Source organism: Rhipicephalus microplus, chromosome 2 (assembly GCF_043290135.1).
Source record: "Rhipicephalus microplus isolate Deutch F79 chromosome 2, USDA_Rmic, whole genome shotgun sequence".
NCBI classification, from domain to species: domain Eukaryota; kingdom Metazoa; phylum Arthropoda; class Arachnida; order Ixodida; family Ixodidae; genus Rhipicephalus; species Rhipicephalus microplus.
This window is the reverse complement of record NC_134701.1, coordinates 213,563,561-213,589,148: the sequence shown is the minus strand read 5'-3', so window position 1 is coordinate 213,589,148 and position 25,588 is coordinate 213,563,561. Positions and strand designations below refer to the sequence as shown.

Below are 25,588 nucleotides of genomic sequence, written 5' to 3'. Positions count from 1 at the left end.
AGTGTTAATAAAACCTGAGTGAGAGATCGCGACGTCCTGCACAATTAACAGCGACTTGTATCACAAGGCGCAACAATCACTCACGGCAACGAACCGCGACGTCATTCTTGGGTGAAAAGTATTTCACAGCACAGCGCGCATTGAACGACAAGTTTGTATCCGTCAAAACAGATGCGCTGCACCCCAAGGAGTCCGCGCCTCCAGAGCAAAGATGGCAGTCGCGAGCGATTGTAAACAAACGAACACTGCGAGCGATCCCACGTGATGGCATCTGGCCAATACCGACGCGGCGCCGGCCTCGGAGAGGTCGGAGGGGAAAAAGAGAGGAGGCGCGTGAATAACCACGTACGTCACTGCTTTACCAACCTTAAGGGGTTTTAGTGATTTCGCTCGCAGGATTTCAAGCTGGACGGTTGTGCCCTCGCGATCTCCGACTTCAGCGTAGCTCCCGCCGACTGGTTCGCCCTCCGCGGTCTCCTGACGCCGTGTAGCTCTCGCATTGTGGCACCCCGCCCTTGGACTGCTTCGACCGGATCCCCACTTTCCTATCTCCTTCTTTTTTCCTCTCGTTGGCTGTCTTCTTCTGCTTCTACTTTCCTTCTATTCTTTTTATCCCTCCTTCCCCCCACCCCCTATAAGGCACTGCGCCGTGTCGCCTGAAGGCAGACAGAAATTAGGTGCCTTTTTCCTCTTCATTCTAATCACTACCACCACCACCAGGGGTTTTAGTCTGTCTGTCCATCCGTCTGTCTGCTTGTCTGTACGCCCGTCTGCACCTGCTGAATGAGTCATCGAACTAGGCGGTCACGAACCCCGACGAGCTAGGAGGGGCGAACCTACGGCTTAAGGAGCTTCACCCCTAAAATTTCATCAAGCCAATCTCGCCAAAATACCAAAAATATATTTCGAAATTCGTGGAGTCTCGGGCTTATGTTTAGATGCCAAACTTAAAACTGAAACTTTAACCTCGAGTTTCTCCGCTAATAATGAACTTATTACAGTGAAACTCTGAGTTCTCACAGTTCTAAATCTATACCAATTTATTGTTTCACTTAAGAGTCCCTTTGAAGGGCCCTAAACCACCCAGATAGCGAAAATATAGTTGTGGCATTGCAGTTGTGCATGAGTCCACAGCAAATGCATCAGTCAGTTCATCTGTCCACCTCTCCGAAATGCCCTTCCTCAGTGTCAGAGTTGAAAACACAAGGAGTGCATGCATTTGCTAGCAGAGAAACACGCGAGCGCAAGCATGGCGATTTAGGGGCCAAACGCTTTGTTATTTGTCCACGGAGACGGCATACAGTTTGCTGTAAAAAATCCCAACTCACACAGTCAACACAGTACATTCCAGGGGCTTCGTTTTATTGGCCACACACGAAGCTTGTCACTTTTCAATACATTTCCTCAGGTTGCAGCTCGTTGGCAGTCTCGAAGTAGCTCCTTTTCAGCTTTTCAGCTGCAACCACTTTGCATAAGATCCACAACTGTGGCTTCTTCCCTATGTACAAGAGTATTGCATCTATGCAAATTTCACACCTGCTTCAAATATTGTCTGTGCACATTGGAAAATCCTATTTGCGTCAGGCAGGCAGAAAACAAACTGAAGCGACCACTAGGCACGCAATACAATATGTACAGGCTGCATGACGACGTGTCAGCTTTTGCGTAGGTAGCTAGATACACTTTAATAAAGGCAACAGTAAAAGCAGCGTAGTTCACGTTGACTGGCCACATTCATCCGGAATACTGCAATCTGTCTGCCACAGTAACAAATACTACAGTTTTACATAGACATTTCTTTTTCTCTTCTAACGGTATATTTGCCATAGAAGGCCTTATGGTTTTCTGTACACATCTTTGTCCGTGTGCTGGCCCATGTGCAATTAAGAACATGGAAACGTACATAATAAAACAACAGAGAGACTGGCATAACTATCGTTCTGTTATTCAGTTCTGCAGGTTTTTGTACTGTTCACACAGCAAAATCTTGAATGCGGTTTACAAATAAACATACGTTTATACCTATTCTGACCAGTGAGCCATGGAGAATACTGTACAACAGCAACATCTACATTTATATTTCAAAACAGCACCAGTGAACTTACTGGGAAAGATGCTGCAAACCCACACCAGCAAAATCATTTACAACAGATGCTTCCAGAGGCTGGTCATACTTTAATCATTCAAGTTAACATTTATACAAGTCAGCTATTCATTTTCTTTCTTCCATCTTTCTTTTTGAATGCTGTTGATAAAAAAAAAAGATTGCAGTATTCTGGCATGCTGTGCAAAGTGACACGAGGCAAAAGATAAAAATTTCAAGCAAAACAACAAAAGGGAGAAAGACTTTTTTTGTTTTCATTTTTGCCAAAAGAAAAAGAAAGCAAAACAAAACAAAAACGACCTTTTTCAGAACTGGAATGTCGCCGGGCAATGTTGGGTCCACAACAAGATACCACATAACAAGGGCAGGGGAAAGAGGCAAACAATGCTCACTGGCGTGAGTGGCTAATAAGGAAGAACAATCATTGCCTGGCAGTAGCGGCGAGAAGGATCGCAATGATTGGCCCACTGGTACAAAAAAAAAATAGATATATACGTCAACACAAACAACAAACACAAGCTATCTAAATAAAAGTGTCCACTGCAATGACGAGATAGAGAGTCGAGGGCTAAAACTTAAAACAGTCTAAGGCACACACACAAGAAAAAAGAAACACTGGTGCAGTGGCACATTGGACTAGTGGTCATGTCTTAAAAGGTCGTCTTGTTCGCATTGAAGCGGCCTCCTTCTTGAGCCACTGCCATCCTTTCGTATCATCCCTGTTCGTCCATTGTGCAGATATCACTTCGCCGGTTATGAGAATCTGACAGAGTGATCCGAGAATGCGCTTTTGTATTTACCCTGCGAGAGGCGGCTACATTCAGTAATGCACATCAGAAACGTCTGGAGAACTAGCAGGCACTACCGTTCGGGCAGTTGGCTCGTTGCCTCCTTTTTGGGCTGCGATCGTTGAACTGCCGACTGGTTTTTTTTTTCCGCCACATGTGTTGTTCTCAGAATCGACATTAAAAGCAGGCTCGTTCTTAAACTCTCACAAAAAAAAAAAAAAGACTGGCAGCGATGATATAAACAGAGTGAGACCTATTTTAAGCGCCTGTCTGGCCTGGCCGAATACTGGCACTCCACTCCTTGCTCCTTGTACGTTCTGCCGGTATATTCGGCAAACTGACCAGCTGCATCGCTTGTGCAGAATACCTCACGGGAAGCGGAAAAAATACGGTGGAGTTGATCGTGGAGCTTTGCTTCAAGCATTCTGTGCAGTGCGAGGGCTTTTGGAAAAGAAACGGATGAAGAGATCTCTGCTGAGCTTGTGACACAGGCCGGCGGAGGTGGAAGTGGAGGTCACACGACCAATTTGACCCTCACTGCAGGCAAGACTGAATCTTCTCGATCCACTCTTGTGCCGCCGAAGCATCTGCAGCCATAAAGTTGTACATCCGCTTGCTTGTTTTCACCTGCACGCGGAGCAAACAAAAGATTTTAGTGTATGCAAGAACAGCGAAACCCGTATATGTCCCGTTGTTCGACACATCCAAACTGTTGCAACATTCCCTTGGTGATCCCACCAATAAGCACCACAACTTACAATGCAAATATCAAAGTCTCATTCACCTCCATATTAGCAAATGCCAAACAACATGCCGTGCGCCTGCAAGTGATATATTCAGGTTTGACTGAATACGTAACTTGAAGGGTCTCTGAATTTACTCATGTGGCTAAGGCTGCAACTAGACGAAGTATAAAGCACCTTTTATCAAGGGAGCTATGGGCACTTGAGGCCACACTTCTCCCAAACTGTGTATTTGCTCAATTTCTTCACTGAGCAGGCACATCTATGCTGCACCTTCCGCGATACTCCACCCATACCGCAGATCGTGCCATATTTGGCCAGCTGATCTATGCGCCACCAGCTGCTGCCACAAACCCAGCCACCCACCCACATTTCATTGTATGGCAGGAACTCAAAAAAGCAAATCTCATCGCTCGCATGAGTGAAGTTCAGAAACCATGCCACATCCTGAAACAAGCATGGACCGCTGAAAACATTGTGGGGTGATGCACTGTGACATCTAGAGAAGTTAGTGTTTAAAGCCCCATAATTACATGCTTCACACAGATCCTTTAAATCAGTTTGTTAAAGACCTACGGTTAAAGCACCACGACATTGTAAAAAATCAGGCAAAACCATGTCCTTTAGGAAGTCCTGTACAGGCCCCATGAAACCAGACAACTATGGTTGAGCACACATTTCTTAGAGCTTGCCAATATAAACACCATAAAAGATATCGCTGCTTCATAATTATCGTCTTTAAACTAGTGCAAGCACTCTGCTCATAGGCATTATGACAGTGGTTACCGCAGCAAGCCACAATACTTGTAGTCATTAGAGGAAGCTGGCACAAACATGTACACTTAGCAATAATTGCATCGGGCTCAAAGAACACAAACCTAGCCCTCAGAGCCTACATTCAAAATTTTCAGATAGCACATAGTAAGTAACAACTCGATGAACTCGTTTTGAATCTGCTTGCTTGAACTGAGATTGAGTGCAGTTTTATATTATTTTTCCTTTTTAAAAGAGCACATGCTCCGTAAACTTTCGAGACTGACAGAAATTAGGGGTAAAGCAAGAGACAGTGATCGTAAACGAAGGATTAGGGCTTACATCAAAAAACGACTTCTCGTCAGCCCTTTTTGGCGCTCCTTGAATAAGCAGAGACGGGGTCACTGAGATCACCTCCGAAAGGTCAATCAACCCTTTGCAGTGTGAGTCTTCCACCGCATCGTAGTACCGCAGCTGAAACAGTAAAATACAAACCATGCATTGCAACAATGAAATACTGACAACCCAGTTATGCTGGCAACAGCCACACTTCTCAAACGTAGCATTAAACGAATAAGTGTATTTTTCACAGTTCTTTTTTTTTTTGACCTTTCAGTGAAGCTTTTATTCCAGATAACACTATTACCCTCCGAGACGTTTTGTACACACTTGTACACAACGAGTTGTTTTTGCTAGTCTAGTCGGTTAGTGGCCAAGAGCTAAATAGATTGAGGTTCAGATTAATTGAACCTCTCGCATAATAAATGTGCCTTCATTTAACTTCATTTTGTGGAGTACAGTAGCATATGATCACTTTTGTGCAGGCACTACAATGTTAAACGGCCACAACAAAAGTACAATTTTTCTTTGGCCAAAGTAAAAGTAACCGTAAACAAAGTTTGACTACATTTTTAGCCTGACATTTGATTCTATTTATAGAGCAACAGAACATAAGTGACATCAGGATAAATAGATATATAACTAGAATTTACTTAACATTACTTACTATAACACAAAGAAATCGTACTATGACATTATTTTTGTTCCAATAGATTGTCAAGTGCCTTGAAGTAATGTTGTGCACGTTTGACAGATTTATAGATCATTCTTCATAGGTCATGCCTGACAAGGTTCAACCAGCGAAAACGCCCCCCTGAGCACTAGTCTAGCAATGACACTCACCTGGTGCTTGGTAGAGTCGAGCACAAACCAGCGCTGCTTCCACCCTTTGAGCAAGGCTCCCCGTTTGAAAAGGTAGCCCTCGTGTGTCCGGTTCTCCGGGCAATTGGACGAGAACTGGTCGTAATACTGGCTGGTCGAGTGCATGCCTGCATTATGCGAAGCCATGAGCACGCAATGTGATACACGTTCAGGTTGGTGTCAACAATGACATTAGCTTGGTGAGTCACTCAAGGAAAATTGGAAAAGCTCAAGCTTACTGCATCTCATTGCCATAGACCGCGAGTTCTAAAGCATTCTTGCCTTGGGGAACCCCCAAGTGTCGCGGAACTCCGTATTTTTTTCAATTACCTTAAGGGGAGACGCTCCTCGAAAAAGTTTTTTTTTTATTTCTAGTAATAGAGACTTGAAAAGTTTGTTAATAGTATAGTTTACATGCAGATTTCAAATATGCAATCATTTTTTGTGTAGCTGCTATAATTATTGAGTTATGCCATAAACAATAGCAAAAAGTTACATTTTTTACGGGCACTCTTTTATGTACTAAACTTTCAGTAAAAGCACTGTGTCTGATCTTATTTGACTCTTGGTAGATTGAAAAGTGCAAATATCTATATAGATATGTCACAGAAATATTGGAACCAAGAAAAAAAAATTGTATTGAATGACTTAATATTTTCAATCTCCCTTGAAACAATAAGCTAATATTTTCACAACTAATGCTGGTAGGCATTGCAATTTAGAGTAGATATTTGCATTCTGCATGTGTTGAAGAATATGTGTGCCAAGTTTCGTTACTATACAATGAATATAAGTTTCTAAAAGGCTGCCCGGAAAACGTGAAACTGTCAGAAAAAATGAAAATGAGAAAAACAAGTTTGAAAGTTCGCAAAGTTGGCATTTATTAGGAAATCATTCTTTTTGCATCAAATTGGGGCACAATGAAAAGTACCTTGCCTTGAATGCACTGCAAGTATCTAGAAGTCCCCTGCACCATAGCTTGGTCCTTCACGGCTCTTGCGGTCAGTGTCCTCAACACGAGCTCTCTTCGCTGTGTTGCGACGGTGTGCCCTCGCTTCTGCAGTTTGCTTCAGGTTCATCTTCCTGATGCGCATGACGTCACAGTGGTCACCATGTGTGGCCAGATCTTGTGAGGGGAGAATTCCAATGCCTTCGAGCACTTCTTCAAAGCCCCTGTGGACTTTGTTGTACCAGAGTACAGCAAGAGCGGTGGCTGTCTCCACAGTTGTTCTGGAGGCGAACTTTGTTTTTGGACATAGCAGCCATATCTTGCTGTTCAGCGATTGGGCTGCATTCTGTGTCTTGCCATGAAGGCACCGAATAAGGAGTTTCTCCTCTGTAAGGCGCTTGTAGATAGGCATAATTGCCAATCCTTGAGCCTTCGTCAACAGTGGGGTGTGGCGTGGTGCAGGCTCCCCCAGTGCTTCCGCACGCTTGTGCTTGCACCACGAATTTGGTCCCGCGGGGCAAAAGTTGTGGCTACTGGCACCATCACTGGAGCAGCAATGAAAATACGATGCCCATATGGCAGTGTACATATTTCGGACACTGTCCTTGTTGCTCGTGATGGCGATCTTGTAATATGTTTGCAGTTTTATTATTGTCGCATCTTTCAGTTTTTCGCCTCGTAGCAGTGGCGTTGCCAATTTCCGTAGGGCAGTTCCCAAGCGCTTTGCAACGTGGTTCGTGCACTCTTCTTTGTCAATGGGGGTGTCACAGTATACATTTGCCTCGCAGACTGCAGTGTAGGCCTTGCTGTCACCATCACTTAGGAAGCTGGTGAATCGCAGTGGAGTTTCATAAGACAAGGTCCTCTGCCATATATTGACAGCTGCCGCAAGTTCCATTGCATGGGATGAGCAGTCAGTGTTTTTTTGGCAAACTGGAAGATGAAAAGCTCGCCATATCTCTTCATCCTCCCCAAGGTCCCTGTGTATACTGCAAGCATGGCAGTAGTTCGAAAGAACTTCAAAATCGAGGCAGAGCCCCGTGTCCAGGGACACGACTGTGCCCACTCCATTGTGGCTTTTATGACCTCTTTTCTGCCAGGTGCCATCAAACATGACTGGCACATCTCTGCCGCCGACTGCGTCCTTCGTGATGTTTCGTGCCTGGTGCAAGTTTTTGCTCACTGCCGTCATCGCCGCACCATGGAGCTTCTTGCAAATGCCGTTGAATGTCTTGTGATGCATCGGGCTCGGAAGACCGAGAATCGCACAAAATCGTGAAAGTTGGTCGTGGCCTGCGCCTATAGCGCGTGCTGCCAGAACTGCCTTCACGTTTACAGCAAAGCTGTCACGCGAGCTGCCGCTGTCAAAACGAGCGCTCGTTCTTTGGTCCCCGGCCGAAGCAGTACGTCTCGACGTGTGCGTGAACGAAAGTGCAGATTCAGGGCAATCAGAATTTTGACAGCACAGTTCGAGGAATGCCGAAAGTCCTTTGCGCTTTCCAGCTCTCGTTTTTTGTTTATTCTGCGTGAAGGCACGAGACTGGCTACTAGTGGATTATGAAGGATACGGCCTTCGCAGCATGCGTGCACGATTGCAAATGGCGGCCAACGCGTCGTTTTCGCGACAGGACGACGCGAACTTCGCCGTTTTTCGCGACTTTCGCGCATTTCTCGCGTCACCGCTGCCCACTTGGAAGCATTTTTTGATAATTTCTCGTGCGAATTTCAGCTTGATATTTTCAGAAGTAATAGATTATAGTCCAAGGATGCCAATACAGCCGGAAAAAAAAGAGAAAATTTTCCTGAAAACCGCGACTTTTCGACCCGCGTCTCCACTTAATGATGAGAAATATCAGGGAGGAGGAACAAGAACAGCGGGGAGGGGGAGGTAAGGAATGACGGCTCCTGATGCATGCGGCCTCACAGTATTAAAGCTGCCACATCACCCTGTTAAATATTGCTGAATATGTAAAACAAGAAAGAGAACAACGAAGTGTGGGACGAGAGAATAGCTCGTGCCTGGTGTGTTCCAAACGAACGCTTTGCCGGTCATGAACGCATTTGTTTTGTCTCCGACCTTTGTTTTTGCTCCACTATACTGGGGAAGACACCTTTCTTCTACATTTTATGGTACCGAAACCCGAGAGTGTGCCGCACAAGCATTTGCCGGTCATCTCTCAGAGACTTAAACCTTTGTTTTTGCTCCACTATACAGGCAAAGACACCTTTCATCTACATGCCCATTATCTTTAATCTTGAAGTCATCATTATCGTTGATGCAGCATTCGTGATAATACATCAACTAGTGTCAACTCCTCCCTAGCCCCTCTCCAAGTCGCATGTAGTACCTGCAGAGCATACATTGAATGCTTCAGTTCCGACACTGACTGCTATGAGCAAGATGTTCCCGAAAACGAAGCACCGTATGTACACGTCTTATTCTATTGCTGACAAAACAAAATTAAAGCTTGTGCTCGCCACACTACGCACTGGCAATGAACGGGCCAATCACAAGACCAACCCTGAATGCTCGTATAGCCCACAGGCAACATGAAGTGATGCATCTAGCACGTACCAAACTGCTCATAGCAGATTTTGGTGACAAAAGAGATGTAGGGCAGCGGAAATTCAGTGTGCATAAAAACTTTGCCATTTGAATGCTGGCACATCATAAGCCACGAAAAAATGTGGCCAGCTTGCTCAAATTTTAGCTGCGCCTGATTAACGTACAATCTTAGCACACAGTTGTTTTTAAGTGTTTCAGCCGAATGACTTGCTCATGGTGTGATAACATGAAGAGATTATTAAATTGGCCGATGGAGGTTCTGCAGGCTGCTAAAAAATGCTGCACACCGACCATGACAGTATGTTATTGCAGTCCTCACTGTGCAGTAAACCAGCGCTGTCAAAGCACCCTGTATAATCTCCTATATCTAGGCTTGCAGTATTACCAAAATGATCAATGCACACGAGTTGCAAACAGCACTCTCGTGCATGCATTTCAAGCACTTCGGAAACTCTCAATGCAGGTCCGCAAAATGCGACCTGCATTGCAGGTCGCATTTTGCTATTGCATAAAGCTATTCCACACCGCAGATGCGGTGTGGAATAGCTTTATTAAATACAAAATACAATGCAAATTTTCCTGTCTAAGTCAATAAATTAAGTACTGTTGAAAGTAAAACTGAAGTGGGTCACATTCATTATGACCACTGACGAAACCCTAAAAGGCCTTCATAAAACCGCTGGTTTCCACCATTAGTTTCAAGAACCCTTACAATAGACAGTTCGATGGCTCAAAAGATTGAAAAATGTATAAGCTACACTGACTTGGCTTTATGAAAGTATTTAAAAATTGCATGTTACGCTGCATAATTTTATCTCGTCAGCTGAACTACTCAAGGACAGAAGCTACTTTAAATGCCAATCATAATGTGCACTTAGTCAATTAACAATATTATTCTACTAATTACATTTGCAACTGCTTTTCGTCTCGGTTCTCACATGAAACATTTTAAGCACTAATATTATTTGCCTTTTAAGCATGAAAAATATCCTATGTGAGCTTTCTGTATGTTCACCTGCCTGCCCAACCATTTCGTTTCAGGTAATCTTTCCGGTTTCCTTTTAGGCTTTGGGCTATCCTTCAACTTACAGCAGTATCTTTTCCGTATCTCAATGAACTCAGCAAAGTAGAGGAACAATACAAGAAATATCTCATGGGAGGATAGCATGCGGGAAATTCGTAAAGGCAAAAGGCGAAGACAAGCCGTCAGTCTGTCCTCCCATCTATTTCCCTTATCTAGCCACCCAGACACTCACAGCAATCTGAAATTTCGCATGAAATTCCCCGTCATTCATGACTACTAGGAAACAAGGCAAACCATGTCATGCTCAGATCAGGTCGATATTTCAGCAAACACAACAACGCACCCTTAAAGAACAAGTAATGTGCACTATACTCGGCAACAACTTTTCTAGGCACTACTGCGGAAGCTATAGAACGCTTTCAAGCGCACATGCCAAGAAATGGTACCTATTTCTATTTTTTAACTATCAGAGTTACCTAGCTCGAATATATGAATATTTCTTCATTATACAAATAAAAGCATGGGAAGCTGTTTGGAGGAAAATTATAGCACACTTCAGTTTCTTTTTAGTTATTTATTTAAATCTATTTATTATTATTATTATTCATTAACAATTCTTTTTTCATTTATTTGACAGCACCAGATTTTTTGCACACCTCTTCTCGCAATGAATGAACATGGTGTCCTGAGTGCCAGCTGAACATTGAGCGGCCGCAAACTCACCATTTCATTCTCCGAGAAAGATGTGCTCAAACTGTAATAAAACAAAGTGGCTACAAAAACAAACGACGCAAGTTATCTGCGATGTCTGTGCCGGAGTAAGGTGCCATCAGCCCGAGAGTTTACGAATGCTGCGAGCAAGCAAAGCAGAAAGTGGAACTAAAATCGGCAGCAAGCTGCAAAACTACCTGCGTCATACCACAAATGCACGGATGCCCCCCCTCCATAGCCTTTGCTTACCCGCCGAGTTAAGTTGTTGCCAAGTACTAGTGATCAGCCGAACAAAAAAAAAACTTTGGTTACGAGTAAATGGCCAATGAGAGCACTGGAACACGTCAACAATGCATTTAAGAGTAACACAGCAAGCAGCGCTGCTACGGTGCCCACCGGAAGTGATGGAGGCACTTTCAGCACTAGGCCCCTTGTTGAGCGCAGTCGAGCCAGGGTCTGGAACCACACTCTTGTACTTGGTGCAGTTCTTGGGCACCTGCGGCAGGCACCGCTCGTGGCAGTTGTAACCGCAGTCCACGCAATGCATGCCTGCCGAGAAAGTGCCCGAGCACGATTTAGTTGATCCGCTACAGTGAGCCATTTCATGAGAGAGATTGGTAGCAAACACACGTAAAGGACCAGTCAACAAGCTCAGACTTTTTTTTAATATTCTCCAAGAAAGCTCGGCGATTCGTAGAGTAGACAGCAGCGACCAAATTTTTCCTAATATTACAGCCCTGCGTGCCACGCAGAGCCTCCATTTCGAAAAACAATGCCCGCTCTCCTTTCCTACGCCTGATCAGTCCTCTTTTCACGTGTAGTGACACAAAGTCACCAATCAGCAACTTGATGTAACACGCAGCTCGTCGATTGGTCTAAATCAGTCACGACGACAAGCTATGCCTTCCCCTGCCTGTGATGAAAAAGAGTGGCAAGGCCGCGTGAAATTTTGAAACCAGCTAAAACTGATGTTATAACCCCTGTAACTTCCTTAATATAGCATGCATTCGCAAAATTCTTCCGACAGCATGTTCACAAGGCAAAAGTGCACACATTTCTCTTTATAAAAATTTTCGGACTTTGGGGTTGTTTACTGGCCCTTTAAACAGGAGACTGGCAAGATTTCAGTATAGTTTATTACCCCTTAAAGCGTCGGTCATAAAAAAATCTTTAAAAAATATAAAGAAAGCTAAATTTCTGTATATTTAAAGTATGTGATACACACATGGAGTAAGAAAACGCACTAACCTCATTTTAATTAAATCAAATCTGACACCCAAGTGGCTTCGTTACATTTTAAAGTTCGCTTTAGACATGAAATCACAACAGTATATCATGGCAATAGTCATTTCATTTATTTCTTTATAACTCATATTTCATTATATCTATGTTCGTTATATAAAGTCTTGACTTTTCAATGAATTGTTTCATGACCTGTGACCGATAACAAGCATCTTCTTTGTCCCCCTATTCCCACTATACTTCACAACAGTATATCATGGCAATAGTCGTTTCATTTATTTCTTTATAACTCATATTTCATTATATCTATGTTCGTGATATAAAGTCTTGACTTTTCAATGAATTGTTTCATGACCTGTGACCGATAGCAAGCATCTTCTTTGTCCCCCTATTCCCACTATACTTCACAACAAATGATGCTTGCTGCCTGTCATTCTGTGTTGTCTGAAGACATCTGGCACAAGATTCAGTTCACAAAGTGAAAACATGGTCACAAAAAAAAGTTCTGCGAGTTTTTTTTTTATTATTGCCAGATATGACACTTGTTCTTAAGCCTTTACTGGCTGGTGTTGTGAATTCGCGACATACCGAAAGACTTCAGGTCACACAATGCGCGCCGCCTTTAATGCTGGCTGTCAAGTACTCGTGGGGAACGTAGCTTTCAGCACGAAAAATCTAGCGCTATCTCGTGCAATGTATTTTATGCCAGAAAAGCTTTTTCTGTAGCTAACGGTGGAGAGCGTGAAGCGCGTGCGAGAGTGCTCACTTCTTCGTTCTTTCTCACCTGGCTGACATAAGTTCTTAGACGTACTAAAGCATTACGTTTGACTGAGCAGGGATGTCGGGATTGCCGGTAAAACTTACAAGGACATTCAAGTTTTAGACTAAATGACACAAATATGCGTGTACAGCAAAAACAATTGCTATATAAAACTAAAGAAATGCTTGATATCACGAAAACAAGAAAGCGCTACTGGATGGAGCATTTATGCAAATTAACTGTGGGGAAGACAGTGATGGCTGTGGACAGAACTAATGATACTTTTTAAGGTTCAATTGACTACAGGGCTGAGAACCTCACCAGTTTTGACAAGTCCCCAAAGAATACTTGAGCACAGGTCGCAGTAGGTGGGCGTCGAGTAGCTGCAGCGGTCGAAGCGGTGAGGGTACGCCTGAGGGGGCACAGCTGGTGCGGCTCCGGGAGTGCCCCCTGTTGCCTCCAGGGCACCACCGGCCATCTTGCCTCGCACCAGGAACTCAATAGTGGAACGCTTGTGCAGTGCCCTCCCATGGGCACGCACAAACTCTGTGCTGAACGATGACTGGCGCTAAAATGTGCAAAGTGGTCGATATATGTTCAAATGTCTGTAAGCGGCACTCGTTACAATGCATACACCACAGTGGCATGCAGCCTTGGTGGCTCTTACACTTCGTTGCTTGACACCAGCACCACTTGACTAACTTCTGCTGAACGAGATCTTTTTGTTCTTATAAAGGGACTGAAATACGCGACATGAAGACTGGTGTGTGTTGCATGATTATGCTGCATGAAAAGCAAGGAAAGTACACCATTGTTGTAATCTCATTGTAATCTCAGTTTATGTCTCCCCCATTCACTGTAAAATGAATGCAGCACAAGCCTCAGCAACACAGCTGTGCTTATAGAGCTTTCAGAGTTGCATTTGAAGCGTCTCACCTAATTAAAATATAGTAACCCTGGTAGACACACAAGAGACCCAATATCGAATTTGGAACTTTTTTTCTTTATCATGCAGCTGATATAAGATACAGCACATCTACACAAGGCACATGCTCTTTGTTCGGAAAATACTGTAAAAAAAATAATAAGCAGTGCGGCCAATTACACTGCTGTTACAGTCAAATCTCGATATAACGAATTAAGTGGGACCGCCGCAACTCGTACGTTATTTTGAAATATCGTTGTAATGAAAAACTTCGATTGTAAGCAAGAGGTCAAACCTAGGAGCGAACATGACGTACCTTGGCAGTTGCCGTGTGCGCCGACAAGCAAACACACACACAAAAAAAAAATTACACACACTTCAAACATTCTTTATTTGAAGAAATCTGTGATTTTCTTCTGACGCGTGGAGCACAAACGGCTGATTAAGTACGCCTCAACACCTTCCACCTTACGTAGCACCTCATCGGGCACATCACTGCACCGACCAATGTAGGTGCGGACTTTGTTCATGTGCACTAAAACATCCGAGCGCGATATGGTCTCATCCTCTTCAGTGTTCGGTGATACAGAGTCCTCTTCCTTCGGGTCGTCGTCACTGGAGACGTCGCGAACGCTGTTGACAATCTCCTCGGTTGTCATGTCCACCGACGTTAGTGCTGCGCTGTCGCTCTCCACGTAGTCGTCGAAGGAAGAGACGTCGGGCAACAGTTCCTCAACCTCAGTCCACAGGTCTCCTGGGTTGCTGTGGTCCTCTTCCAGGTTGTCTTCAACTTGGGCAGGCGCCTTGATTAGGCCTGCTTTTCGCCAACAGTTACGGATTGTTGACGTCTTCACGTTCCACCAGGCTCCCGTCAGCATTTCCGCCGCTTGACGAACGTTGACTGATGTCGGCTGCTTTAAGCGGAGATTTATAATAAAACGCTGCACAAGGCGCTTGCGAAATTCCACCTTAACACTCTTTATGATGCCTTGATCTAGTGGTTGCATCAACGACGTGTTGTTCGGTGGCAGAAACTCCAGGCGAACGTGCGTCAAGCGAACATTTACAATGTGGGCTGAACAGTTGTCGACGATCAAAAGAATTTTTCTATTTTCTTTCCTCATTTGTTCGTCGAGTATGATGAGCCACTGCGAAAACAATTCTCTTGTCATCCAGGCACGCTTGTTCGCACAATAGTCGAACGGTAGGGATACGACGTTCTTCATGCAGCGAGGCTTTGCGGTATTTTCCAATGACAAGCAGCTTGATTTTCTTCGTGCCCGACGCATTGCAGCAGAGCAAGACCGTCGCGCGGAGATGCGACTTCTTGCCTCCTTTATACTGCTGACCTTTGAAGTGCATCGTCCGATCTGGCAATAGCTGGTAGAAGCACGCGGTCTCGTCCGCGTTGAAAATGTCGTCTTCGGAGTACGACTCTGCCACCTCTCGGAAACGATCGTTCCGCCAGGAATCTGCACCCTCTTTGCCCGCAGCCTTTTCTTCACCTGAGACTACCTGCCAGGTTATGCCGTTTCTCTGGCGAAAACGAAAAAGCCAACCCGCACTTGCATCAAACCCAGTTACTTCAAGTGCGTCGGCGAACTCGCGGGCTTTTTCTTGAAGCATTGGGCCAGACACTGGGATGTTTTGCAGCCGGGCATCTTTAAACCAGGTCAGCACAGCTTGGTCGACATCTTGAAAATTTCCCAGGCGCAACCGTTTCCTCGTAGGTGCAAGTTGTGACTCTCGGTGAAGCTTCAGAATCTCTTCTCTGTCTTTCCAAATGGTCCCGACAGTCGGATGGATGAATGGATATGGCTGTACCCTTTAGATCGGGCGGTGGCTAGCGCCACCAAGCCGTAATATATAATGAACCAAAAACTATATTTATTTTTTTTCCTTAAAAAAGAGTTTGAGGATTCATACTTTGCAGTGAAGAGTTTAATTTTCACTCGCGCCTTGACTTTAGCCACCAATCAGACAACCTCCTTCTAGTGAAGTCTACCCGCTTAAAGTTTATTTTGCCCTCCCGGTCCCTAAACCACAGTGCTTTGAAAAACTCTGCACCATCATCCTGAACTATAGGGTGAAGCCCTTTACAGAACATTATCAAGTGTTCGGCAGTTTCTTCTTCCTCTCCACACGCACTGCATACTGTGTCTACCCCTTAGTATTTGGCCCGATATGTCTTGGTTCGCAGTACTCCCGTTCTGGCCTCAAACAGTAGAGAACTACCCCGAGTATTATCATAGATCCTTTCCTTAGCAATTTCCTGCTTAAACGTTCGATAGACCTCTAGTGCGGACTTCTTAATCATGCCCATTCTCCACATGTCAGTCTCCGTTTCCTTCACTTTCTTCTTAACCGATAGTTCTTTTTGGTTTGGCCACCTGCTGTTTTCTAAGTATTTACCAGTCAACTTCCTGGTTCGCTTCCTCCATTTTGTATCGACATTATTCATGTACAAGTAGCTGAAAACCTTCCTAGCCCAACGCTCTTCCCCCATTTCTCTCAATCGCTTCTCAAATTTTATCTTGCTGCTAGCTTCCCTGCCCTCAAATGATGTCCATCCCATATCACCTTGTACTCCCTGATTTGGTGTATTCTTGTGAGCTCCTAAAGCAAACCTACCTATTCCACGTTGCTTAATTTCTAATCTTGCTTGAACTTCTGATCTCATGCACAAGACCGCATTGCCGAACGTCAGCCCAGGAACCATGACCCCTTTCCATATTCCTCTCACAACATCATACCTATTGTAATTCCACAGTGCCCTATTTTTCATGACTGCTGCATTCCTGTTACCTTTAGTCGTCACGTATATTTCGTGTTCCCTCAGATACTCGGTCCCATTGCTTATCCATACGCCCAGATATTTGTATTTATCTGTTATCTCTAGCGTGACCTCCTGTATTCTAAGCTCACTACCTTCGTTGTCATAGAAAATCATGACTGCTGATTTTTCCTTACTGAAGCTGAAATCTAACCTATCTCCCTCATTACCGCAGATGTCCATCAATCTCTGCAAATCTTCCTTGTTGTTGGCCATTAGCACTATATCATCTGCGTACATTAATGCTGGTAGTGCCTGATCAATAAGTTTTCCTTGTTTGACTAAAAAGAGGTTGAAGCCCAGTCCACTTCCCTCTAATTTTGCCTCTAATCCTTGCAGGTACATCATGAATAATAAGGGTGACAGGGGGCACCCCTGCCTAAGCCCCCGTTTTACCTCTGCAGGCTTCGATACCTTTTTTGCCACTTTATAACTACCTTGTTACCTTTATAGATACCCTTTAAAAGATTAGTGACTACATGTTCCACGCCTAGTGTGTCCAGTATTCCCCACAATTCCTCTTGAACCACGCTATCGTACGCTCCCTTGATATCCAAAAATGCTAGCCACAGGGGCCTGTGTTCCTTTTCTGCCATTTCGATGCACTGCGTCAGTGAGAACAGATTGCCTTCCAACCTCCTGTGTTTCCGAAATCCATTCTGCAGTTCCCCCAGCACCCCCTCATCCTCTATCCACGCCTGCAGTCTTTCCTTTATAATCTGCATCGCCAGCCTGTAGACCACTGATGTCACTGTTATAGGACGGTAGTTGTTTATGTCAGCTTTGTCCCCCTTTCCTTTATAGATCATGCTCATCCTGCTAAGTTTGCATCCATCGGGAACTTCACCATTGATTATTATTGTGCTCACTGCCTCTCTCAAAGCCTGCTTAGACTTCGGACCTAATGTCTTTATCAGCTTAATTGGAATGCCATCTGGGCCTGTTGATGTACTACTAGGAACCCTTCTCTCAGCCCTTACCCACTCTTGTTGTGAAAATGGAGCCATTGCACCACTTCATTCGTCCTTGTCTATTGTGGTGCATAAAGTACTTCTTTGTCGAAATTTTTCTGTCACTTTTGTTCTTATATATTCAATAGCTTCGTCCCCTTCTAGCCTAGCACCTTGGGCTGTAGTTATAAATCTCTGCTCTAGGCTCGTCTCATTTTTTAGGGAGTTTAGATGGTTCCAAAATTTCGCAGCTGCCTTTCTATCTTTTTTATGTACTTCTGCCAGCCACTGAGCTCCCTTCCTTCTAATGTTTTCATTGATCAGAAGGGATGCATCTCCTCTACAGCTTAGAAAGGTTGCCCATTTTCTTTCAACATCATCTGTCGGTTCACCCCGCTGCTTAGCATGTCTGTGTTCCCTAGAGGCTTCCTGACGTTTTGCTATGGCTCTCTTAACTTCCTCATCCCACCAACTTTTGGGTTTGTGTCTTCTTTTCCGGGGTGACTTGTCACGCGTCTTAGCAAGCTCTAGCTCAAAGAGTCTAATTAGATTCGTGTATGTCCATACTGTCTTATTATCCTCCGTGATTACTTTCTCAATTTGTTTAGTGGCTATATCAATTTGCCTTTCCGGATAAAAATTTTCCTGTAGTTGCTCATCTTGTCTCCTTCCCACTTTCACTGCTCTTCCAAAACTTAGCTTGATACGTTTGTGATCGCTACCCAGACTTCTGGAGCCACCTTCATCTATGTGCATTCCCCTGAGCTTATCATACATCCTATGTGACATCAGTGCATAATCTATCGTCGACTGAAGCCTTCCTACCTCCCATGTTATTTGCCCTTCACACTTCTCGGTACTGTTGCAAATAATCAAATCGAGCCTTTCACACATATCCATGATCATTTTGCCTGTCGGGTCGGTATACCCATCTATATCTTCTATGTGCGCATTCATGTCTCCTAGTATAATTATCTCGCACTCTCTTCCTAACTCTTGAATGTCCTTTGATATACACTCTACCATTGTCTGGTTTTCCTCTCTGGCCTTTGCTCCCGTCCACAAGTACACGAAACCAAGGAGTGTCATTTGACCTGCCACTTTCCCTTTTAGCCATAAATGTCGACGGGGCAATGCCACGCTCCCTGCAGAGGTCGATTTGCTTTTTGCCCGAGTCAAGTTCCCTCAACAAATCCACCTTTTCTTGCAGGGAAAACTGCTTTCGCCTCTTCTTAGCGCTGTCACCTGGTGCATTCATCGTCGGGTCTCCAAACACTTTGCAGAAAGCTAAGAAAAAAAGAACGACAACAAAACGCAGCAGACTTCACACGTGCGTGGCACGAAGGACGCACGACGAAGGACGAGGCAACGAGGCTAGGCCTGCTAAGCTGCCACACATCAAACCATACCTGTGTGGTGGCGCTAGCAGTCGGCTCTCAACACGGTGATGATGATAGCTTCCGTGCATGGAAAAAAACAGCGGCTACTACGCTACGTGAGAGTTGCGGTGCTGCTACTTTTAACTAAATTCGTAATACTGATGTTCCTTGCGTATAGGCGAGCAAATAAATTATGCACGTTATTCTGAAATATACATTGTACTGAAATTCGTTGTTCTGAAATATTTTTACCTTGAAAATATATAGGCAATCTGGCGGGGATTTTCAAAATATTCGTAAATCTGAAAAAATCGTTAATTCGGTGTTCGTAGTAACGAGATTTGACTGTACAACCTACAATTGCACCATGTAAAACCCTGTAAGCAGCACCAGTTATCTATTGATTAATGTAAGCATGGCATTCTCTCTGTGGGATAACAGTACTTCATAGTGCTGAGTACCATATTTTGACAAAATGCTATCGCTTAAATGATGCACTAAATATATAAGCATGTAGAAACAGTATACTTTTGTCCTATAGCAATATTTATCATATGGCTTGCCTGCATTTCTTTTCTTAAAAATTTAGTGCTCACAACTTTTCTATCTGTAATGCTTTTTCATGCCGATAATGTGGACACCGTTCCCAACTTGGAAGTCCTTGGCAAGAAGAAATATTGTGAGCAAAAACGAGTGCGATACTGTATTTACTCGATTCTACCGCGCCCTCGATTGTAATGCGCACCCGATTTTCACGACGAAAAAAAAAAAAAAAAGACATCGATTGCAACGCGCACCCATTTTTCTCGCTGGCCCGCACGATCAAACCACTCGAAAAAACGACTCCTTTCGGGAGCGTCTTCCATTAAAATATGAGGTACGGGGGAAGCTTGTGCCCATCTGACGTTTAACAGAGCATTGCCGTCACTGTAGTTTTACCGTGGACCGATGTCAGCACGCGAACTTGCTTCGCCCCCTTCTGGACGGTTGCGGTGCCAGGCATGTCGAAGTAAAGAGGCGTCTGATTGGCATTCCCGATTTGCCCCAGCAGGTAGCCGTTGTTGTGCCGCAAGTTTAGGACGAACCTCTCAAAACTGTGAATCTTTTCATCGTACTCCTCCGCAAAACTTTTCGCATATGCCCGTTCGCCTTCGGAGGGAAAAGCCTTTCCTCTTCATAAAGTTAGTTAGCCAGCACCTGCTGCTCGCTTTAAACTGGCTCCGCATTAGACCTTTTTCTAAGGCTAATTGCATGGCCCGCACTTGGAGCAGTTTTGTCGTCATGGGCCGCTGTGCCGCTCGCTGCTCAAGCACATACTCGCCGAGCAGCTCTTCAATTTGCGGAAATCGACCCTGCTGCGGTCCACTGAAGCATTTGTGTGAAGCTTTGCTGTCGACAATCTTCTGCTTGTTTTTTTTTTTTTTCCCGCTTTTCCGGCAGTCCCGCGCGCACGTTTCGGGAACTCCGAACGACTGCGATGCGGCCCGATTTCCGTCCATTTCAGCACACGCGATGACGTTCCTTTTAAAAGCGGCATCGTGGTGCACTCGAGTTTTTGGAGTCAACCCTTCCATGCCGTCGATGATAATGCACTACAAGATGACGAACTCCTCAGCACACGTACGAAGTGCCGCACATGGGAAACACATAGGCAGAAATGGCCGACGCGCCGTACCGACGCACGTAGGGGGCGGCCTTTTGGAAATGCCGATGGCAATAGAATGATTGTATTCATTTTTTTTTTCTTTTTCGTACTCGATTCTAACGGGCATGCGATTTATGAACTCGCTTAACTGGAAAAAAGGTGCGCGTTAGATCCGAGTAGTTACGGTAAATTATGATTGTAGTAGAGCGAAAAAAAGCCGCCTATGTTACACGCTCTTCGTTTAAAGTGTAGAAAATTCCATGCATACTGAATTACAATAATGAATGAGAAGACAGTCAATAAAGACCATCAGCTTGTGACCATCACCTGTGAACAATCAACGATAAGGCACTACAACTACATGCACGAAACTTGTTTGCGAAACCACTGTTATTGTTATGAATAATGGTGATTCATTCAAATTTCCAATGTTGAGAATACTGCCCATTCAGACACATGCATCTGCCACAATACCACAACTGTTGCTCCGCATCATGCCACCACATGATGTACTACTAAGTGTACTACTAAGTGTACCACCAAGTGTACTACTAAGACAGAAAGTGCTAACCTTTCCCACCGAGAAAAAGTCATAGGACAAGATTCGCCCTTTCCTAAAAGCACTGCTACTCTGATGCTTTTTGTGGAAGCCTTATGTTTTTTTCACCATTTTGGGAAGCATCGCGTCGATTACTAGATAATGCCACAAGAAAATATACTTTGAAGCAGCTGCAATGTCAGAATTTTTCCCGCTAATCAGCTGATGGATGGTGTAGCAGAAGTTTCATGTGAGACTTCATGTCTTGTTGGTACTCTGCAAACACAGCAATGCAATAAGCTGGCAGTTCAATCCACTCCACGTTTAGCTCTGCCAATTTAAAATTGCCCAGCATCATGCATATGACATTTTATGTTAAGCATATTCCAACATCGTCTAACATGTGATGTCACATTAGACATCAACCAATTAATAACGTTTTACTTTTAATCAATAGTTTCATTTTCACAACTGAGAAAGCATGCTCTTTGCGGGAACCTAAGAAAATCTGTGACAGGTCCAACTAACATCTAATTGAGTTGATAGATCTAAAGACCCATATGAAATTTCAGCCTGCGATTTTACGAGGGATTTGAGAAGATTAAGCCTTCCTGTATGGTGTACATGCAGACGATATCGAGGCCTTGTCATGCATAAAAATATTTTCTACACAAGTGTAAGCATCTAACTAACCCCAGTAATCTCCATTACTATAACAAATGATAGCCCCAAACTACAGGCACAACTTGCCTGCTTGCAGCTTTCCAGGACCCTGTCAGGAACGAAACAAGCACTGAAAAACTTGTGTAGCACAAAAAGTTCTCAAGGCTAAGCAGGATGCCTATGCTGTAATACACCTAGCAATATGCGAGTTTAAATGAAGCGTAACCCAGGTCACCATGTCTAATAACCGTTATGTGTTGCGGTGACTTGCCGAAATGAGCCTGTATTTCAGTGTTACTCCAAGATGCAAATTTGCAACCTGTAAATGCCCCAATACTCTTAGTTTACAACATGAAAAAGAAAAGGAAAGGAACCTAAAATGGCTAGCTGAGTTATGATGTGAAGTCTAAGGCAGCAGTAAACCACAGTCAAGCAGCATGAAGGGCCTGGAGTATTGCTCTTTTCACGGAAACTGCCCTAAGTTTGCTGCTTTTGACATCAATTAGCAGCCTTTGCACACACCCTTTCACACCCTTGATGCCGCTCCTATAAAAGCAATTTAAAGAGAGCAGAAAACGAAATTTACATTAACAGGAGCCTTTTCATACTCAGCACTTTCCTAGCCTCAAGCGTGCGCTTCCAAAACGATGGTCACCAGTATATTACTTTTACCAACGGTCACAACAACCACCTGAACACAACAGAACTCCTTCTTCAGTACCACCTAAGTATGACTGAAGCTTTTCTAACCTGCCACGGTGGCCTCGTGACTAAGGCACAGGGCTGCTGACCCGCAGGTTGTGGGATCAAATCCCGGTCGCGACGGCTGCATTTTCGATGGAGGCAGAAATGCTGTAGGCCCGTGTGCTTAGATTTAGATGCAAGTTAAAGAACGGACGAAAGGTGGACGAAATTTCCGGACCCCTCCACTACCGTACCTTTCATTATCATACGGTGGTTTTAGAATATTAAACCCCAACAATTTTATTGTTATAACTGAAGTTTTTCTGGCATACCCTTCAAAAGTTGAGAACTACAAAAATTGCAATAAACTTTCACATGCTTTCATTTTTTTCTTTGTCAAAATTTGTTTTGTTTTTTGCACCTTTTTTCTAATCAGTAAAGCAACAATGAAGACGTTTATCTAATGCCAAGAAAGTAAGCTTTATTTAAAATTAGGATCCTATATTGTACCACATAATATAAAATACAATTGAACCCCCTTACAAGCAGGAACAAACCCCACCCAAATGCATGCATACGGTATACAACAAGCATCCCAGCACTAACCTCGCGAGCCACATACACACGACACGTTTCACACAGCTAGCCAGGAATAATCTTATCCCCGTGGCAGTACCGTGCTTCAATTAAACAGTATGTTCGCTACAAAGACTGTTTAATTCACTTGTACGCATGCAGTGGGCATCACTGCGTAACGTGAAAAAGCTCAACTTGTCACCGAAAACGCTGTTAAAATTTTTTAGTAAAAATGACAGCCCCGCCCCCCAAAATGGCAAGGACGTTAAGCACATATTTTCAAGGGTGGGTCTATATACAACGAGCTACTGATATAACAACCACATTTTTCGCAGCAGTTTCAAGTTCGTTATAAACAAGTTCAGTTGTGCTATTGCGGGTTGGTCCTCCCTGATTGGCATTGCGAAAATACATCAAGGCTCGCTGCATGGGCTCTGTTCCGACAATGCGAACCGTGATGACACGAAGCAAACAATAGTAATCGTATTCCGCAGTACGGTATGGCTACATAGCAGTCATTTGTTTGTGACCACATCTGAACTTGTTAAAAAAACCGAAAGAAGGGCTAAAACATGGACCACGCTTACCACTAGAGTGTCCACAACAGGCACATCCAGCTTGTTCCACAGTACGTGCCACTTCTGTGGGAGATGTCCAAGTGCAGCTTCCTGGTCATGCAGTGCCTGGACAGGGAAAAGGGCGCAACGTCAATACCAGCAGTACAGACAGCAGATGGCAGAACACAAGTGCAACACTACAGAATGACATCACAAACACTAGCCAGGAGGAAAATGCCACTCTTCTATTATCATCATGCGGATCATCAGGTTGCACAAGAAATAGACAAAAGCCAGAAACTGATCACACAGAAAAATGGAAGCATCACATGAAGAATGTACACCACACAGGTGTTCATTTTATGCACTATCCATATTACAATAAAACCAATAAATATGCCCATCTTGCGCATATTCAGCAAGCAAGGTTTAGGGATCATCAAACCCAAGCCATGCACCTCTGCCTGTCTGCATTATTAACCCTCATGCGACCTGGCCTGTTCATTCAAGCCTACAATTTCGTCAAATCGCACTAGAAGCAGCCAGTGACAAAATTGCTTAATGATGGCTCTTGTAAGTTTTAAGTACATTCACATATTTTCCCCATTAATTTCCTAAGTAGTTATCCAGCATAAAGCCTAACTTTAAGAGAGAACTTACTTGACTAGATGATCAAGCGCATCAGCTTAAGTTGACCTCATATTTAAGACTACAGCTGACCTGAATTAGTGGACTTTTTCTTCAGTTACCTTCAGCAATGGCACCTTTATCATCACGTTATAAATTTCAATACAATCAACAGCAGCGAATTATCATTGTGCAACATATTCCTGACAGACAATCAAAAAAGTGACAGGCAGAAGCCTGCCTACCTCAAGCAGCTGCGTGAAGACGTCAGCCTCCGCATCACCTGCATCATCATAGCAGGGGTACAATATGCGGCGAGAAGGCGCGTTGCTGGTGTTGCCGGAGGCACCAGGCCTTTGAGGTGCCATCGGCTCGGGAACAACCTTGGGCCCCCGCTCGAGGACAACTAGTTCAGGATCATAGATGGGGCCATGGCAGAGGGTTTCCTCCAAGTAGTAATCCCACACTTCCAGGTTGGACAGGTTTGAATAGGGGCGCAGAACCTGGCGAGCACCATAGCATTCAGGAATGAAGGAAAGGCATGTGTGTTGGTTGAAATAACTATTGTTGAAACAACTATTTATTCACACATATTCGAAAAATACTTTTATGGCACATTTCATGAAAACAGCATTATAAAGTTCATCAGAACCTACACATCTTTCATTTTAGAGCCATGGCTGTTATGAGAGCATCATCGTTGGTGCTACTGAATGCTCCAACAAAAAAGTCGGGGCGAAGTGATGTAAACAAAATATGAAGGGTTTAGACAAAGACAGTGGAAAGCTTACCTCGTCCTCCAGGTTGGCTGCATACCAGAAGTTGTAGAAGGCCGACGACTTGCACCACAGACGATCGGCGTACTCCCAAAAGGACGGAGCTGCAGATGCCCGTGCCGACGTTGAGGCGGCTGCGGCAGCCGACTCCTCATCCGAGCCACTCTCGGCCGAAGCCAGAGTCGCAGCCACATTGCGGCCACTGCGATGAAGGCTGCTCGCACCACTTGGGGAGGGAGTCCAGCCAAGCTCTATGCGCTCCAGCTCAGAGTCGAGCAGGAAGGTGCGGAAGCGGCATGACACATGGTGGTACGCCAAGAACCGTAGGAACAGGTCGTTGAACTCAAACGACATCGGAAATTGCCGTAGAAGCTGCCGAAACAGAATGCAAAGGGCTTGTAGCACCACATTTCCAGCAGTGGGGCTACAGTACTAAGTGCCATTGCTCTGATGGTTGAGCCCGATCCCTTGAATTGCTTCAGATAATGGAAGTAAACTTATCACGAATGGACGGATCTTGACCATGTCACTTCTATGATTATGAAAGCTTCCACAAGCTTGCCACAATAGCCAGTACTCTTAATATATAGTGCAA

General features: G+C 44.4%; 1 protein-coding gene across 2 annotated transcripts in view; it reads right to left on the bottom strand.

The window, feature by feature from the left end:
* Positions 1-3,067: 3,067 nt before the first annotated feature.
* The window catches only part of Sbf (SET domain binding factor), a 145,780-nt gene continuing 123,259 nt past the window's right edge, over positions 3,068-25,588 (bottom strand). For both annotated transcript variants that reach the window (XM_037421552.2, XM_075875915.1), the window contains 8 exons: positions 25,009-25,365; positions 24,463-24,720; positions 23,621-23,716; positions 13,162-13,408; positions 11,235-11,387; positions 5,571-5,716; positions 4,731-4,862; positions 3,068-3,519 (listed from right to left, as the gene is read on the bottom strand). In XM_037421552.2, the coding sequence (XP_037277449.2) occupies positions 3,427-3,519; positions 4,731-4,862; positions 5,571-5,716; positions 11,235-11,387; positions 13,162-13,408; positions 23,621-23,716; positions 24,463-24,720; positions 25,009-25,365 (1,482 nt within the window). In that variant the 3' untranslated portion in view covers positions 3,068-3,426. The remainder of the gene's footprint in view (positions 3,520-4,730; positions 4,863-5,570; positions 5,717-11,234; positions 11,388-13,161; positions 13,409-23,620; positions 23,717-24,462; positions 24,721-25,008; positions 25,366-25,588) is intronic.